This window comes from Electrona antarctica, assembly GCF_951216825.1.
Source record: "Electrona antarctica genome assembly, chromosome: 22".
Lineage (NCBI taxonomy): Eukaryota > Metazoa > Chordata > Actinopteri > Myctophiformes > Myctophidae > Electrona > Electrona antarctica.
In genome coordinates, this window is record NC_136805.1 from 13687660 (window position 1) to 13705159 (window position 17500).

Consider the following 17500-nt stretch of genomic DNA (forward strand, 5'->3'; position numbering starts at 1 on the left):
GACTATGGAGATAGTGTATACCGAATTGTGTGATTTATGGATCAAATGTGTACGAGTTATCTACAGAAATGTGTTTTGCCTAAATCGGCCTCATGGTGGCGCTATAACAGGCCGTTGAGGAATAGTTGGGGCAGAGGTTCGTCGTTGGCATCCAGGGAGTGTGTGTGAACAGTTTGGCATGGATCGGGCCAACGGTGCCGGAGATTAGCTGATAACGGACGGACGGAAGGACGGACGGAAGGACGGACGGAAGGACAGACACACGGACGGAGTGCAAAACATACTCTCTCCCCATCCTTCGGCCTGGTGGAGACATATGTATAATACTTTGTCGCTGTTAAACACAGACCAGTTCTGTAGAAGCATTCAATATATGATAGTAGAATTTGAATAGGATAAAACAAGTTTTTGTTTGTACAGGATGACTTTTTAAAGCAACCAGAAGTTGCGCCATAACTCCAACACGGGCCAGCGGGGGCACTGCATGGCCGCTGGTTGTTACTATGGGACTTGGTGGGAGTTTTGTCTCTAATTATAGAATCTCTTTGGGGGAAGGACAGGGACACACTGGACAGGGCCAAAGGCAGCGTCACATCAGGGTCACATTGGAGAAGGAACAGGGACACCCAGGACATGGACACATGGCTGTGACCATGACAGCCATATGGAAACAAATCCAGATTCCAGAACCTGTGAAAGATGGCATGGTACGTGTCACTTAGTTGTTGTAGTGTAGTCGAAAAGACTCACCACCGAGAGCCGAGCAACTGTCTACAAGCTGCAGGTCTGCAGTGTCATGGAGTACGCCTCACTCACTCGGATGAGTGCTCCACCTACACATCTTGGTCTACTGGACAATATTCAGAGGAAGGCCCTCAAAATAATTGGAGTTGGCCAGGACACTGCCAGTACACAACTCTACATCACCAGCCACAGAAAGACACGTTGCTGCCGCGACAGACCTGGATGTGCTCCCTCCATCATACCATCAGACAGCGAAACACCCGCCTATGCACAGCCACACCAGAAGATGCTCTCACCCCCCCCCCCCCCCCCCCCATGCTCCAATACATGGACAGAACCTTTCTCCACAATAAAAAAAAAATAATACTGGTGTGTTATTTAGAGATGGAAGGATGCTAGAGGAGGAAAGGAATGGAGTATACAAGGGAAGGACTGGAGGAAGAGAGATGGAAGGATGCTAGAGGAGGAAAGGAATGGAGTATACAAGGGAAGGACTGGAGGAAGAGAGATGGAAGAATGCTAGAGGAGGAAAGGAATGGAGTATACAAGGGAAGGACTGGAGGAAGAGAGGTGGAAGGATGCTAGAGGAGGAAAGGAATGGAGTATACAAGGGAAGGACTGGAGGAAGAGAGGTGGAAGGATGCTAGAGGAGGAAAGGAATGGAGTATACAAGGGAAGGACTGGAGGAAGAGAGGTGGAAGGATGCTAGAGGAGGAAAGGAATGGAGTATACAAGGGAAGGACTGGAGGAAGAGAGGTGGAAGGATGCTAGAGGAGGAAAGGAATGGAGTATACAAGGGAAGGACTGGAGGAAGAGAGATGGAAGAGGGGCTATAAAAAGAAACGTAAAGAGAAGCGTGCGAGAAGGAAGGGAGCGACAGAAGGAGAGATGGAGGGATATCCACTGTACCTGCACACACACACACACACACACACACACACACACACACACACACACACACACACACACACACACACACACACACACACACACACACACACACACACACACACACACAGCTGTTCCCTACTGCGTGAACTCTCATTTAATTATCACTATACGTCCTATTCATAGAGGTGGATAGAACTGACAGTGAGTGAGAGAGAGAGTGTGTGAGTTACAGTAGTACGTGCGTGCGTGCGTGCGTGCGTGCGTGCGTGCGTGCGTGCGTGCGTGCGTGCGTGCGTGCGTGAAAGAAGAGAAAGGGCAAGCCCTAGGAAGTAAAGTTAGAGGACCACATACTGTGTAGACTGTAGAGAAACAAACAGATGGAGAGAGAGGGGGAGGTTGACAGCATATTGTCTGCCTTGTCATCCATTCATCCCTCCTTCCTGGCCTCTCCTGTGAAGATTTGCTCAATCATTGGATGTCTTGCTGAGAGGGCCTGCCAAGTGATTGTGTATTGGGAAGTGTGTGTACGTGTGTGCGTGCAAGCGTGCATGCGTGCATGCATCCGTGCGTGCATCCATGTGTGCGTGCTTGCAAGCATGTGTGCGTGGCTGCACAAAAGCTCCACAAGGATTGTAATCTCAGTCAAAATGGACATTTTTCTGGTGCCCATGAGGGAAAAGCTTATTGTTAAGATAGAGTTACAGTTAGCAATGTATTTCAAACTGGGGCTTCTTATGGTTGGGATAGGGTTATAATGTGTGATTGGTTGTGATAAAAACTGTGCCACTGTGACGAAACACATACCGGTATTACACATCACATATTTTGCATATAGGAAATTAATCATGACATATTAACTGAACTGAATCACGTTAGATGAAATGCACTGGTTTTTGGTTAGAATATGAAATACTTTATACTACTATTTACAAGACTATTGCAGGATGTACAGTAGTATTGTAGGATGGATGTTCTGTCTGTCTGTATTTTCTGGCTCAGGGAGGTGAGCTCCAAGATTTCCTATACATTCTTGTAAATGGCAATTAAAGTCTATTCTATTTTATTCTAGTATGTTATAAATAATATATTTTTTTTAATGAAGCGCTGCTTGTGTTGTCTCCGCAAAAATAGCTTTACATGGTGTGTGCGTGCGCGCTGTCACACTGCACAACACAAGGCAAAATAACGTCATTATAAATTGAACATCAATTACAGCCTTGCCGGTTGCGAACACTTGGTTGCCTTTTGGCCGAGGAACAGTCTCATAAAACTTAATACGTCAACACTTGCCAGCAAAGCTGTCTCCATTAAGCTCATAAAACAGGCGGGCTAGCACAGCACATTCACTTTTAAATGAGGCTGTATGTCGCAGAGGGACTCTTTTCTGATCAAAGTCCTCAGTCTTATCAAAAGATTCATCCCCGTTAGATGCATCCTCAGCGCATTTGAATCAGTGGAGATGGACAAGATTACCTCTAATGGGACGCTTTAAAGCTTTAAAAATGTCTGTTTATGGTGCGCCTGGTGGCCTAGCGGTCCAGGCACATACCACATATAATATGCACATGCCTGACGCGGGGTCAAGTCCCGATCCCGACGACTGTGTGTCATTTCCTGTCTATCTCCATTATGTCCTATCAATAACAGCAGAAAAAGCCCATAAAATATGTTCATGTCAGCTATGTATCGCCCATTATATGGTTTGTATATTTGAGTATTTTGTTACTGACGGGCTTACTATTTTTAATTAATGCCCTACACTCATACTACAACAGTGTCAAACAAAAATAGCAAAAATAGCAAATCTACAAGCTCAGAATGCTTCAAATCACTACGATATTGAGCCTGTAGATCTGCTATTTTTGAATTTGAATCCTGAAAAGTTGTGTACATATGAGGTTTCCACGTGACAGAGACGATATGCCTGTATATTCCCCCTGTTGTACCTGTATATTCCCCCTGTTGTACCAGTATATTCCCCCTGTTGTACCTGTATATTCCCCCTGTTGTACCTGTATATTCCCTGTTGTACCTGTATATTCCCTGTTGTACCTGTATATTCCCCCTGTTGTACCTGTATATTCCCCCTGTTGTACCTGTATATTCCCCCTGTTGTACCTGTATATTCCCCCTGTTGTACCTGTATATTCCCCCTGTTGTACCTGTATATTCCCCGTTGTACCTGTATATTCCCACTGTTGTACCTGTATATTCCCCCTGTTGTACCTGTATATTCCCCCTGTTGTACCTGTATATTCCCCCTGTTGTACCTGTATATTCCCCCTGTTGTACCTGTATATTCCCCCTGTTGTACCTGTATATTCCCCCTTTTGTATATTCCCCCTGTTGTACCTGTATATTCCCCCTGTTGTACCTGTATATTCCCCCTGTTGTACCTGTATATTCCCCCTGTTTTATATTCCCCCTGTTGTACCTGTATATTCCCCCTGTTGTACCTGTATATTCCCCCTGTTGTATATTCCCCCTGTTGTACCTGTATATTCCCCCTGTTGTACCTGTATATTCCCCCTGTTGTACCTGTATATTCCCCCTGTTGTATATTCCCCCTGTTGTACCTGTATATTCCCCCTGTTGTACCTGTATATTCCCCCTGTTGTACCTGTATATTCCCCCTGTTGTACCTGTATATTCCCCCTGTTGTATATTCCCCCTGTTGTACCTGTATATTCCCCCTGTTGTATATTCCCCCTGTTGTACCTGTATATTCCCCCTGTTGTATATTCCCCCTGTTGTACCTGTATATTCCCCCTGTTGTACCTGTATATTCCCCCTGTTGTATATTCCCCCTGTTGTACCTGTATATTCCCCCTGTTGTACCTGTATATTCCCCCTGTTGTATATTCCCCCTGTTGTACCTGTATATTCCCCCTGTTGTACCTGTATATTCCCCCTGTTGTATATTCCCCCTGTTGTACCTGTATATTCCCCCTGTTGTATATTCCCCCTGTTGTACCTGTATATTCCCCCTGTTGTACCTGTATATTCCCCATGTTGTACCTGTATATTCCCCCTGTTGTACCTGTATATTCCCCCTGTTGTACCTGTATATTCCCCCTGTTGTACCTGTATATTCCCCCTGTTGTACCTGTATATTCCCCCTGTTGTACCTGTATATTCCCCCTGTTGTATATTCCCCCTGTTGTACCTGTATATTCCCCCTGTTGTACCTGTATATTCCCCCTGTTGTACCTGTATATTCCCCCTGTTGTACCTGTATATTCCCCCTGTTGTACCTGTATATTCCCACTGTTGTACCTGTATATTCCCCCGGTTGTACCTGTATATTCCCCATGTTGTACCTGTATATTCCCCCTGTTGTATATTCCCCCTGTTGTTTAGGTTTTTTAGGTTTATTTATTTAGCATGTGGTACAAAAGATAGACAATACATATCAAACAACAAAAATGCAATGCAAGGAAAGGAAGAAGCCAGCTGGCTTATTTGGAATCCTTTCCTGTATGAGGTCAATTGATTTAAAACTGATTAAAAGTTCAATTAAGAACAATACAAAAGTCTAACAGGTTTGGGAAAGGGGGGCAGATGTGCAATAAAGAAATAAAAAACAGACTGCACAAAAAAGGGAAATAAACAAAACAAACACACAAAAGAAAATATAACACATAAAAGTAAATCATGTAATCTACAGAGAGGAAGAAATAAGATATTTCTTTAGATGTTTTTTGAATATTGACAAGGATAATGAGGATTTCAGTGAAGCATCTAGGGAATTCCATAGATGAGGGCCTCTAAATTTGATGAAAGATTGGTGTTTGGAAGTACGACAAAAAGGTAATTCAAAATCATCTCTTTGCCTTGTGGGGTAGGAGTGAATGTCAGAAGTAACACGGAAAAAATTGTGAAAAGAAGAGGGAATGTCTTGTATGCATCTTTTGAATTTAAACATAAATAGGTCTGAAAAACGTTTACTTTGTCAATGGGTAATAGTGAATATTTGATAAAGAGCGGGGCAGACGGCTCATACCGATTTGAATGTGTAATCATTCTTAGAAACCTTTTTTGAATGATCAGTAATTTAGAGAGATGTGTTGAATATGTAGCAGCCCAGACAATATTACAGTAATTAATATGAGGGAAAATTAAGCTATAATAGAGTGTTAAGTGACATGAAGGAAGAACAAAAGGGCAGATTTTTCTCAATATACCAAGCATCTTCATAGACTTCATACATACAGTATCAATATGTTGTTTCCAATTTAAATGTTCGTCTATAATGACACCCAAGAATTTAGTATGTGAAACCTGGTAAATTTCGGAGCCATTGATTACAATTTTAGGTTTTTCTTTGGGAAATGTTTTGTTAATATTGCTAAAAATTATGAAGTTGCATTTTTTTATATTGAGAGTAAGCTTATTCAATTGAAACCATTTGAAAACATCCAACAATTCATCATTAACATATTTAACGAGAGTATTTAAATCCCTGTGTGAGGCAATGAGATTGGTATCATCTGCAAATAAAATAGGAAGAAACTTATTGCAGTTCATGGTTAAATCATTAATATAAATCAAAAATAATAAAGGACCAAGTATGGAGCCCTGTGGCACCCCGACTGAGATTTTCAACTTTGCAGATATGCAACCATTGATACATACATATTGGTCTCTGTCTTCTAGATAATTAGAAAACCACTTGAGAGCAACATCCTGAAGGCCATATCTATTAAGTTTAGAAAGAAGAATTTTATGATTTACAGTATCGAAAGCTTTGGTTAAATCCAAGAAAACCCCAAGAACAAATTTCTCATCTTCTAGAGCAGAAGAGATATTGTTAGCAAGCTGTAATAGAGCTTGTTCAGTTGAGTATTTTTTGCGAAATCCATATTGGTGGCAATAGAGGATGTTGTTCTGAAGTAAGTGAGTTGAAATTCTGGAATAAATACGTTTTTCCAAAATCTTTGAAAAGCAGGGAAGAATTGATATAGGACGATAATTGCTAAAATTATTTGAATCTCCTGATTTGTGTAGCGGCACAACTTTTGCTATTTTGAGTTCATGCGGAACGACACCAGATTGTAAAGATAAACCAAAAATATGAGTTAAAGGTTGAATAATAAAATCAATTATTTCTTTGATGAAACTACTTCTGAACCCATCATGCCCTTCAGCAGAATTCTTTAAGTTTAAGACAATGCTTCTCACTTCAGCAATACTGGGGGGCTCAAAACTGCAGAGTGGAGAAAACTGACCCTTAATCAGACTAGCTGGTGTTTCATCAGAATCATTTATGTTTGCTGCCAGCGAGAGGCCAATATTGACAAAGAAATCATTTAAACCATTTGCAATCTCTCCCTGATTGAGAGGAGAACCTTCATTTCCTAGTACCTCAACTGGAACAATTAATTGTTGTTTTTTGCGTTGTAACAATTGATTAATGACACTCCACGTGGACTTAGTGTCATTAGATGCATGGATGAATTTGTCTGAGAAATATTTCTTTTTTGCATTCCTTACAGATTGAGTGAAAGCATTTTTGCATTTCTTATAAGTGTCCACATTAAGAGGCGTGGGACTTAGGATAGATTTTTTATATAGTTTATTTTTTAGAAGAGAATGTTTTCTTAATTCTGTGGTGAACCAAAGGTTTGCTTTAGGAGCTTTTTTCTCTTTTGTAGAAGTTATCATTGGGAAGCATTTCTCAAAGACAGGATTAAAAAGCATTAAGAACAACTGGTAAGCTTTCTCCACATCTTGCAGCCCTAAAACACCATCCCATGAAACACACTTTATAGAAGATATGAAGAATTCTACATTCCTTTTGGAATATTTACGATATTTAATTTCCTCTTGTACCAAGTTATTACTAAGTGCATTATCATTAATATGAATTAATTGGAAAACTGGGAGATGATCTGAAATATCATTTAACAAGAGGCCAGAAGTAATTTCAAGGTTCAAAAAGTTAATTAAAATATTATCAATAAGTGTGGCTGATGAAGTAGTTATTCTGGAGGGTCTGAGAATTGAAGGATAAAAATAAGTAGAATAAAGAACATTAAGAAAATCTACAGTAGCTGACTGTTTACTGTTGAGAAGGTTTACATTAAAGTCTCCTAATAATACACACCTTTTCCGCTCTTTAGAAATCATTTCAAGCGTGTGATAAAGGGCATCATTAAAAATGGCAAGACCTGTATATTCCCCCTGTTGTACCTGTATATTCCCCCTGTTGTATATTCCCCCTGTTGTACCTGTATATTCCCCCTGTTGTACCTGTATATTCCCCCTGTTGTATATTCCCCCTGTTGTACCTGTATATTCCCCCTGTTGTATATTCCCCCTGTTGTACCTGTATATTCCCCCTGTTGTATATTCCCCCTGTTGTACCTGTATATTCCCCCTGTTGTATATTCCCCCTGTTGTACCTGTATATTCCCCCTGTTGTACCAGTATATTCCCCATGTTGTACCTGTATATTCCCCATGTTGTACCTGTATATTCCCCATGTTGTACCTGTATATTCCCCATGTTGTACCTGTATATTCCCCATGTTGTACCTGTATATTCCCCATGTTGTACCTGTATATTCCCCATGTTGTACCTGTATATTCCCCATGTTGTACCTGTATATTCCCCCTGTTGTACCTGTATATTCCCCCTGTTGTACCTGTATATTCCCCCTGTTGTACCTGTATATTCCCCCTGTTGTACCTGTATATTCCCCCTGGTGTAGGCACTCAGAGTTCCTAACTATAAACACGTTGTATGTGGTGGAATGGGGAAGGGGAGGGGGATGGTATTGGGATTGTTTATTCCGTTCATGGATTTTGCTGTGAATATTGCATGTGAAATGAACATTAAAAATGCAAAAGGTCAATAAAAACACTGAAAAATAAAAATAACTGTTGATGACGCAGGTCGGTCAACTTGCGCAGGGTCGGTCAAAAATAACTGTTGATGACGCAGGTCGGTCAACTTGTGCAGGTCGGTCAAAAATAACTGTTGATGACGCAACTTGCTTCATTCACCAAAATGCAGAGCACACAATGTTTATTGTCATGATTTGTCACGACAAGAGTTGTCTTTGTCCGCGGCGTAAACGTCTTTAAATAAATACTTTCTGAAAAGTCTATGAGGAAAATGAACGGGGATTTCTTTTCCGGGTCTCTCGAGGGGGCGGGGGACTGCGACGCTCTATTGAGAAACAAAAGCAGTGCGGGCGGGGCCCTGGCAACCGTGCATAGCAACCAGAGCGGTTCCAAAAATGAAACACAGCGAGGCAATGTTATAACGATATCAAACGCCTTAAGAAGAGCCTGCTCGTCATCTGTACCCAGCATCATAATATCAAACGCCTTAAGAAGAGCCTGCTCGTCATCTGTACCCAGCATCATTTATTCATAGGACTGCAGGTACTGTAGGTATACTCGTCATACGGATCCAACGTGTTAATTATTTAGATTTTTGGCATTCATGGCATTTCTTAGATTTGTTTCTTTGTTTTACAATGTATATTAATAAAGCGCTTTGAGCACTTGGAAAAGCGCTATAAAAATGCAATTCATTATTATTATCATTATTACAAAAATAATATATATTTTCAAATGTAGGAAAATATTTTTACTTGAATCGTGATCCATAAAAATTGGTCCGTGACCACACACACACTACTGTAATGGAACCCCTCCTTGTCATCTTAACCCATTTTGGGCGGGAACCCCTTTTGGTGTTAGCATTATGTTATGCTTTAGCTATTGAAAAATAGCAGATCTACAAGCTCATAGCGCGCCACCGAGTGGCGCGCTACGAGCTTGTAGATCTGCTATTTTAGAAAAATCGAAGAACGACTGACATTGGAAACTTTTTCAGAAAACTGTCAGGATGTAGAAGACATTTTTTGAATCTGATCTCAGGTCAAAATGGGTTAATTTCAGAATACCAGGTGTCCATGGCATGAAAAGCACATTTACACTGAGGTGTCCTCCAGTGGCATTCTGCCCTGCTTTACACCGGCGCATTATTCTCTGCTTGGATTGGTCCATTAGTAGGCTGAAAGTGGATATACCTCGGAGCATATTATGTCTTATTTACGTCTCTCTCCGCTATGCAGTGGTCCAGCTCTCAGCCCCGGGGCATACAGATGAGCCTTTTGATTACCGCGGGGCATGATGACCGTACTCTATTCATCCGATCTGTTAACATTAAGCTGAATAGCATTTTCCCCCTCACGATAACAAGGCTGATGAGAAAATTCAATGAAGTGTGTTATTATGAAACAGCACTATTATCGATTCCATTGTATATTTATGTATGCCGTGCACTCTGTTGTGTTGTATTCTAACATTTGCTACAGCTAATAGCAGCAAAGGAAAAAAGGTTGTTGTGACTCCAAATAGAAGACCTGTTGACGTGCTGTAATCCTGACAAAAATGTAACCTTGTGCAGGAGGATGCTAAACGCACACCAGTCTTAGTAGTGGTGCCAGCTCACGGCAGAAACATCTAAAGAGTTAAGTCTTAAAAAGACAAAAGAATGGCTGCACACACTGATAGCCAAAGAGCCGATTATTTATTAGGAGCATCCTAATAAATAATCGGCTCTTTGGCTATCAGTGTGTGCAGCCACTCTTTTGTCTTTTTAAGACTTAACTCTTTAAAAATGTAACATTACCTAGGCTAAACTGGAACAAAAATCCTAAGAGGGGAGGGTGATATTTGACGCTGCACATACTCCTGCGGAACCTGTCAGCGGGGAGTGTTGGGCATGAGGAGTAGGACAAGGACGGGACGGAGGTGCTACATCCTCTCGGTGGGGGCTCCTCGCTGGCCGGTATGATACAACAGCAGTGACAGAACACAGAAATGTGTGTGGGGAGGTATCAGTTACGCAATGACTATATTGGGAAGAAAAGGGGGTAAAAGCAACAACAACAAAAAGTAATCGCTAAGAATAGTTAATCGATAGTTGCAACCCTACTCCCTCCACCATTACTTCCTTGGCATGGCTGCTTAAGATGCACCTATGGTGTGACCTTTACACACCATATGTGTCTCTCTCTCATCTCCCTCTCATGCCTCCGTTTTGCCACAACCATCCTTCCATCTTGTCCCTCATCCCTATTTTCAAGTGCTCAGTATTTAAAGTATCCGTTCGTCCAAACGTATTTAGTCAGTGCTCAACTCCATCCAGTCTCCCTCCATCCATCCATCCATCCATCATTTTTCTGTTTACCCTGTAAAACTCCAGTGCATGTTACAAGGTTCTATGTTGCAAAACAATGTCTACGTGACGTGAGCTTTAACCACTTAAAGGAGCATTCATTCCTTATATGGTCAGCACACTTTATAGTAGGGAGGATTATCCAAAAAATAAGAAGAAATAAGTGATATTTGAATTAAGTGAAATCACTGAATATACCTTTAAGTCTTAAACCCTCTAGTCATAGAGAACTGGACTCGAGTTGAGTTACAGCTGTACTTTGACCGTATTCTTCTGTCTACACCAAAATCTCTTCACCAAAATTTTCCGATCTACAATCTACAAGCTCACAGCGTGTTGCAACATGTCGAATGTACAGGTACTCATCAGAATAGGCATGCCGGGGTTCAAGTGTATTAACCCATTCTGACCTGAGATCAGATTCTAAAAAGGTCTTCTACATCCTGACAGTTTTCTGAAAAAGCTATGTTTCTATGTCAGTCGTTCTTCGATTTTTCAAAAATAGCAGACCTACAAGCTCGTAGCGCGCCACCGAGTGGTGCGCTATGAGCTTGTAGATCTGCTATTTTTCAATAGCTAAAGCATAACATAATGCTAACACCAAAAGGGGTTAATGCTATCAATGATAGTGATGGTTAGAGTTTTAAGTTCAAGCTCGTGTTCAGAACACTTTGTATAACTTATATAAACACCTCAGTGGTTACATAGCCATTCACACTACACTGCACTTAATAATCTGGACTGCTGGACAAACTGCACTCATTTTGCATCAAAACATGATTTATACTTGGTCGTATGGCCAGTGTTACGTGCCAAAAACAGCCAATCTAGAAGCTTGACGCGTTGTGTGAGCTCGCAGGTCTGCCTTTTTCTGTATAACCCGTTTATAGTAGCTAATTTAGGGCAAGGCAAGTGTATTTGTAGCACAATGCACACGATGTGACGCGAAGGCAATTCAAGGTGCTTTATGTCGAGTGTCTGTGTGTGTGTGCGAGGGAGATGTGTCACAGATGTGTTGAGATGTAGGAGGCCCTCACCTCGACAAATGTCATCTGCTACGCATGCTTATGTAAGATCCTTCATTATGTAACCTGGGAAACAAGGCAGCACACCGACTTGTTGGCTAATGCCTGACATTCGTGATGCTGCTGCGAGCTTGTATATATCTGCTATTTTTGAGAACCACTGTTCTAAACCAGGGGTTCTCAACCCGTGGGTCGCGACCCCTCGGGGGGGTCGCCAAATTATTTTAGGGGGTCCCCAAATTATTTAAAAAAAAAAAAAATAGATTTTGTTTTTTAATATTTTTTTCACGATTTTTCAAAAATAGCAGACCTACAAGCTCGTAGCGCGCCACTCGGTGGCGCGCTATGAGCTTGTAGGTCTGCTATTTTTAAATAGCTAAATTATAACAATGCTTAAAACACCAAAAGGGGTTCCCGCCCAAAATGGTTTAAGGTTATTGTAGCAGTCAATTTATATTGGGGGTCGGGAGGGGGCGGGGCAGGGGTCCCGAGACATTGCCAAAGCATTTCCGGGGGTCCCCGGCCAAAAACGTTGAGAACCCCTGTTCTAAACCACTGTTCTAAATCCTAAGAGTTTTCTGAAAGACGTATGTTGATATACGTATAGCTAAAATCTAAAATGACACAGAGATGCTTTCCCGGTTTTAATGGGCTTCAAAACGCTCAGCTTCAAGAACCCTTCCCGGTGGTTTCTAAGTGTTTTCGATTTACATTTCAGGAATTCAGCCGTTTATAGCTTACCCAGCCGCAGCTAGGTAACTGAGTTGTGAAAGCAAACCTTGTGAATGCCTTTCTGAATCATCTAAACTCCCCTTCAACTTCTAATGATCCATTTTTAAGGACCTGGATGTTTCTATCCGAGAGACCAAACAACAACTCCTGAAAGCTTTTCTGAATGATGGACGTCGCCGTCAAACTTTTAAGGCTCAGGTTTAAGAACCTACTGTAGCATCAAATTACTTTTCAGGAATTTAGCTGATGATGCTATTACCCAGAGTTGGATTTCCTGTGGGATAGGGGGGGATGATCCATTCCTCTATTTTTGATATCCCCCTGTCTGGTCCTTTGTTTTTGTAGCGCCATTGGGGATATGTTTCATTTCCTGTTTCTGGCCAGACTGAATTAAAAAGTCAATAGTTCTAAACACATACAATTGTTCATGACTGCTGTGGCGTATTAAAGTGAATCCGATTGGTTCCTTTGGTGTTCATGTTGCCAAGAAGCTGTACCCGGTTTGTCCTTTTAAGCTCTTTGAGTTAAGCGTGTCTAGCCTTTGAAGTGAGTCGCTAAGACTGTAAAAACATGCATTTCCTTTTGGGAAATGTAGACTCCTTGAAGTGGGTGATAATAATTAATATCACAATTTCAACAAGTTTAATAAAAAAAGTCCCTATCTTTCAAACTTTTTCAAAGTTTCTCAATTTATTTATTTACTTCTTTATTTTTTACATTTCAAAGCTTGTAGATTTGCTATTTTCACTATTTGATGTACGATGAAGTACAGTTAGAATATAGAGGCTAAAATTGGGTAAAAATACAAATCGAACCTTGCTTTTAAGCCAGCCGCAGGTGGTGAGTCATTTTCAAGAACACTCTAGAAAGGAGCCATGGTTGTTGATGGAAACCATGTGTGACCTTCCTTTGTGGCAGCGGTGGCCGAACGGATTGCGGAGCGGTCTTGATACCGGAAGGTCGCCAGTTCGAATCAGCGGTCCGACACGTTAAAATTACCACCGCTGAAGTGAACAAGGAACAAGGCATTGAACCACTACGATGAAATGTTCTATGAGCAGGGCCTGGCTGGAAACAAGTTCTTGAGCTTAGCCCAGATACCCTGGGTAAATATAGTAATCATTTCATTTCCAGTTCTTACCAGAATGTTCTCACTGAGGACATGGACCCTACCGTGACTGGCTGGATTTGAGTATAATTTATCCGAGGAAGCGATCACGAGCCATCACAATGAAGGAGTACTGCACCACTGTGTTGCTGTGCACTCCTGGGAATGTGTGCAAGGATAAGAAATTTCAACCTTGAGTCTAGTGCTGGCAGGGCCGTGTTAAGGTCAGAATGGGCCCTAGGCAAAGCTCGCCCCCCATCATCTTAAAATGATACTCCTAGTACAAATATCAGTGGAATCAGGCTTGTTTTTGATTGATGAGCACAGTGTGCTACATGAGGAGGAAACCTTGGAATGCGTTCCCACTGGGCAGGATGTATGCAGCGCAGAAGCCACAGATACATATGTACCCATGGGCAGGTAAAATGGTCGACTTAGACTTAACGCTTTCGCTGCTATCTACGTTTATAAACGTAGGTAGGCTATCGGTACCTACTGGTGCTATCTACGCGTATGTTTGTAGACAACCGTATACTCCATATATGAAAGCAGCGTCCGCCAGTTTACCTTTTAGCATTGCTCCGGTTAGTATGGAGATCCTCCAGAGTCCCCACCAGCTATGGGATCTTTAAATCCAGCTCCATTGAGCCTCCATTATAACCGGATTTACAAAGCGCTGTATCTCAAAAGTTTCGAGCGCTGTCCATGGTGAGCCACCGTGCACCCGACGATCGTAAATCATTTGTGAGTGTGTACCGCATCGCTGAGCACATGTCACTGGTTGTAATGATAGCTAAGGGGTCTGTGCTCATAACAAAAGCCCCCACCTTCCTGAATAACCCGAAAAGGAAACAAGGATCGTAGAGTTAGAGTGGACGGGTGGCGTTCCTTAGGTGTGCGTATGCTGCCACCTGGTGGCACAGAAAATACTCTTTGGCTGCCAAAGACGAGAAATGCTATCCTGGGTGCAAAAGTCAAGAAAGCCGAGATTTTGTGTTTTCAGTGTTAAACACTCTAGAGGGTGCTTGTTGCCAACATCTGAATGATCCTCGGTTGCTAGGAGACACATACAACAGGCAGGAACGGGAAGTGGGGAAACAAAATCTCTGCTGGCACTAGTGTTATCTGTAAAAAAAAAAATTATATATAGTTTTCGGTCAAAACAAGCTTTTTTTCCACAGCCCCTAACGAATGAATCAATGGTCGCGGTTGATTTTTCTTTTCTCTCCGTGTGAAAAGAGAGACGTGCCCGGCCCCGGGGCCTGTGTGGACATGAGGTCTCCCCTCTGCTTGATCCAGGGCCACAGATGACTTCTACAATATGATAGAACTTCAGAGGAGAGGAGAGAAGAGAGGAGAGGAGAGGGGAAGAGAGGAGAGGAGAGGAGAGGGGAGGGGAGAGGAGAGGAGAGGAGAGGAGAGGAGAAGAGAAGAGAAGAGAAGAGAAGAGAAGAGAAGAGAAGAGAAGAGAAGAGAAGAGAAGAGAAGAGAAGAGAAGAGAAGAGAAGAGAAGAGAAGAGAAGAGAAGAGAGGCTCACCTGAAAACACACTGGGGATCTTGGACAGAAAGCTCTTGACGGTCCTAATGGGGATTCCGCACTTCTCGTCCTGCATGCGGGCGATCACGTCTTCCATCTGGAAAGACAAAGACAAGCATATCACTTTAAGCCCTATGTACAGCTGAATTTGCCTGTTTACAAAGCTCACAAGGCAGAACACCACAACACTTTGTAAGCTTTGTAAACTATTTTTTGAAAAAACCTTTTGGGCATTAATTCTTTTGAAATGTTTGGAAAAATAATTATAAAGATTTCCGCCTATATTGTCGGGGAAAAAAAAGATATTATTATATTATATTCGCTCTCGTGTTTGCACAACCACGAGGCAATTAGAGCGGTGTTAACTGAACTCTGTGCTACTTAAGCTTGTCCAAGGAATCGATAAAGGCTTTGACTCATACTCTAAGTGATCCACATCACATCACATCACATACCATTATAGATCAGTTTGAGGAAACTCACTTTGAGGACACCCTATTATTCATTCATAATTAGCACAGACGTCAGGGAGAGAACACTGCGCTTTTCCAGAGCTGCCGTGAATGAAGCACAATGAACAGACAAAGGAAGACCATCCGTGATGGCAAAAATCCAGCAAACAAAGGGTGTATCGAGAGAATCAACATGTGTTCTGGACTGATGTGCTGGCCTGCATCTCAAGATCAAAGATTTGTTATCGTTGCATCCCATTATACAAGTATAGGAGAGTCAAATCCTTGGGTTTCCGGTCCCCATGGCATGCCACCATTGGCTTAACATTGCTTCCAGATTGCCAACCAAACTGACGTACGCAGGTTCAACGTTGGCTTGCTACGCGAGTAGGCGAGTACCTTCTGCTTCCAAAAATAATCATAGAGTGTGGTGTTGACATTGCAGCAACAACAATTAGCAATTAAAAATAGTAATAATAATTAACTAGTCCATAGATGCTCATGCTCAGACTACGTGCAGGCTGTGGACCGTGACTGAAGATCCCGTGGCTCATGGCAAAAATGCTAATAAACATCTTAAATTTGGGAAGAGTGAGAAATCTACTTTATCCAGTTCCTGCATATGCACATCAATGGTCAATGCCTGGGTGCAATTTTAGATCGACCGGCCAACCCACTGAGGAGAACATTGCAAGAGCACATAATTGATTCAATAAACTGTATACTGGTCATGACGTCAGTGTAGCATGCACAGTGCTATACTGTGAGTTATTGCCAACACAATTGGTGTGACCGTTTAGTAATTAAAGCTTCTGCAGTTGATTCACTAGTCTACACACGTCGCCTACATGAACAACAATACTATACTTTATATTGGTGCACCAAGTCTTTATAGCCTTGCTCTCTCTCTGTCTCTCTGACTCTCTCTCTCTCTCTCTCTCTCTCAATATAATCCAGCAGCAGCTATACTGTAGTATGAAACTTTGGTGTGGAAGATGTATTTCAGAAAAGAAAGTCTCACTTTGAATAGTGGGCTCTGATTGGTCACCCACAACTCTGGGGTGGGCGAAATATAATTCAAATTGAGGAGTGCCAGACACTGAGAAAAGCACAATTATACAACTGGAAACACCTGCCAATTAGCCCTTCACTAAGACCCACACACTCCACTCTGCGATGGAAAGCTGTAAATGACGGGATTTCTCCATATAAATAATCGATCATTTCAGTAGCAAGAGCATCAAAATCTCTTCTAAATCTAGTCAACCAGGCCTGCAGTAGGCTATGCACTGGAGAAATGTGCATGACATTATTTCAATTAACCAAGAAATATGAGGAAATGTTAGAGGGAGAAACAGTATCCAACTCAGTCAACTTTAACGACCACCCGACAGAAGTTGTCACTGTAAGACTACGGTGATTATTGCGACCGGAGGTCGCAGTTAACTATGAAACCTTGCGTTTTTTACACCTAACCCACAATCCCCGTCACTCTGTCACGTCACCTAACTCAAATCCCCGTCGCTCACCCCAGGCCAGCCCCCAGATCATCGTGACATCACGTGATATCAGCCCCCATGCCAAAGTGACCGCACTCGCCCAGCAGTCTGATGTCACCCAGGCGGATGCGTGCACACGCCAATCTGTCCCAGCAGTACGACCTCCACACTCTCACGGGGGAGACTGCTGACGAGCGGCACCGTCGTCTGGCCAGAACTAGAATTCAAACTAGAGTTCTCAACAGGCCCGAAAATTAACAGGATTAAGGTTGGCGAACATGCGTTAAGGTTGGCGACTGGATTAAGGTTGGCG

At 42.2% G+C, this 17500-nt stretch overlaps 1 protein-coding gene across 2 annotated transcripts in view; it reads right to left on the bottom strand.

The window, feature by feature from the left end:
• rgs7b (regulator of G protein signaling 7b) overlaps window positions 1-17500 on the bottom strand; it is a 120574-nt gene that overhangs the window by 63261 nt on the left and 39813 nt on the right. For both annotated transcript variants that reach the window (XM_079492964.1, XM_079492963.1), the window contains exon 3: window positions 15237-15333. In XM_079492964.1, coding sequence (XP_079349090.1) covers window positions 15237-15333 — 97 coding nt within the window. The remainder of the gene's footprint in view (window positions 1-15236; window positions 15334-17500) is intronic.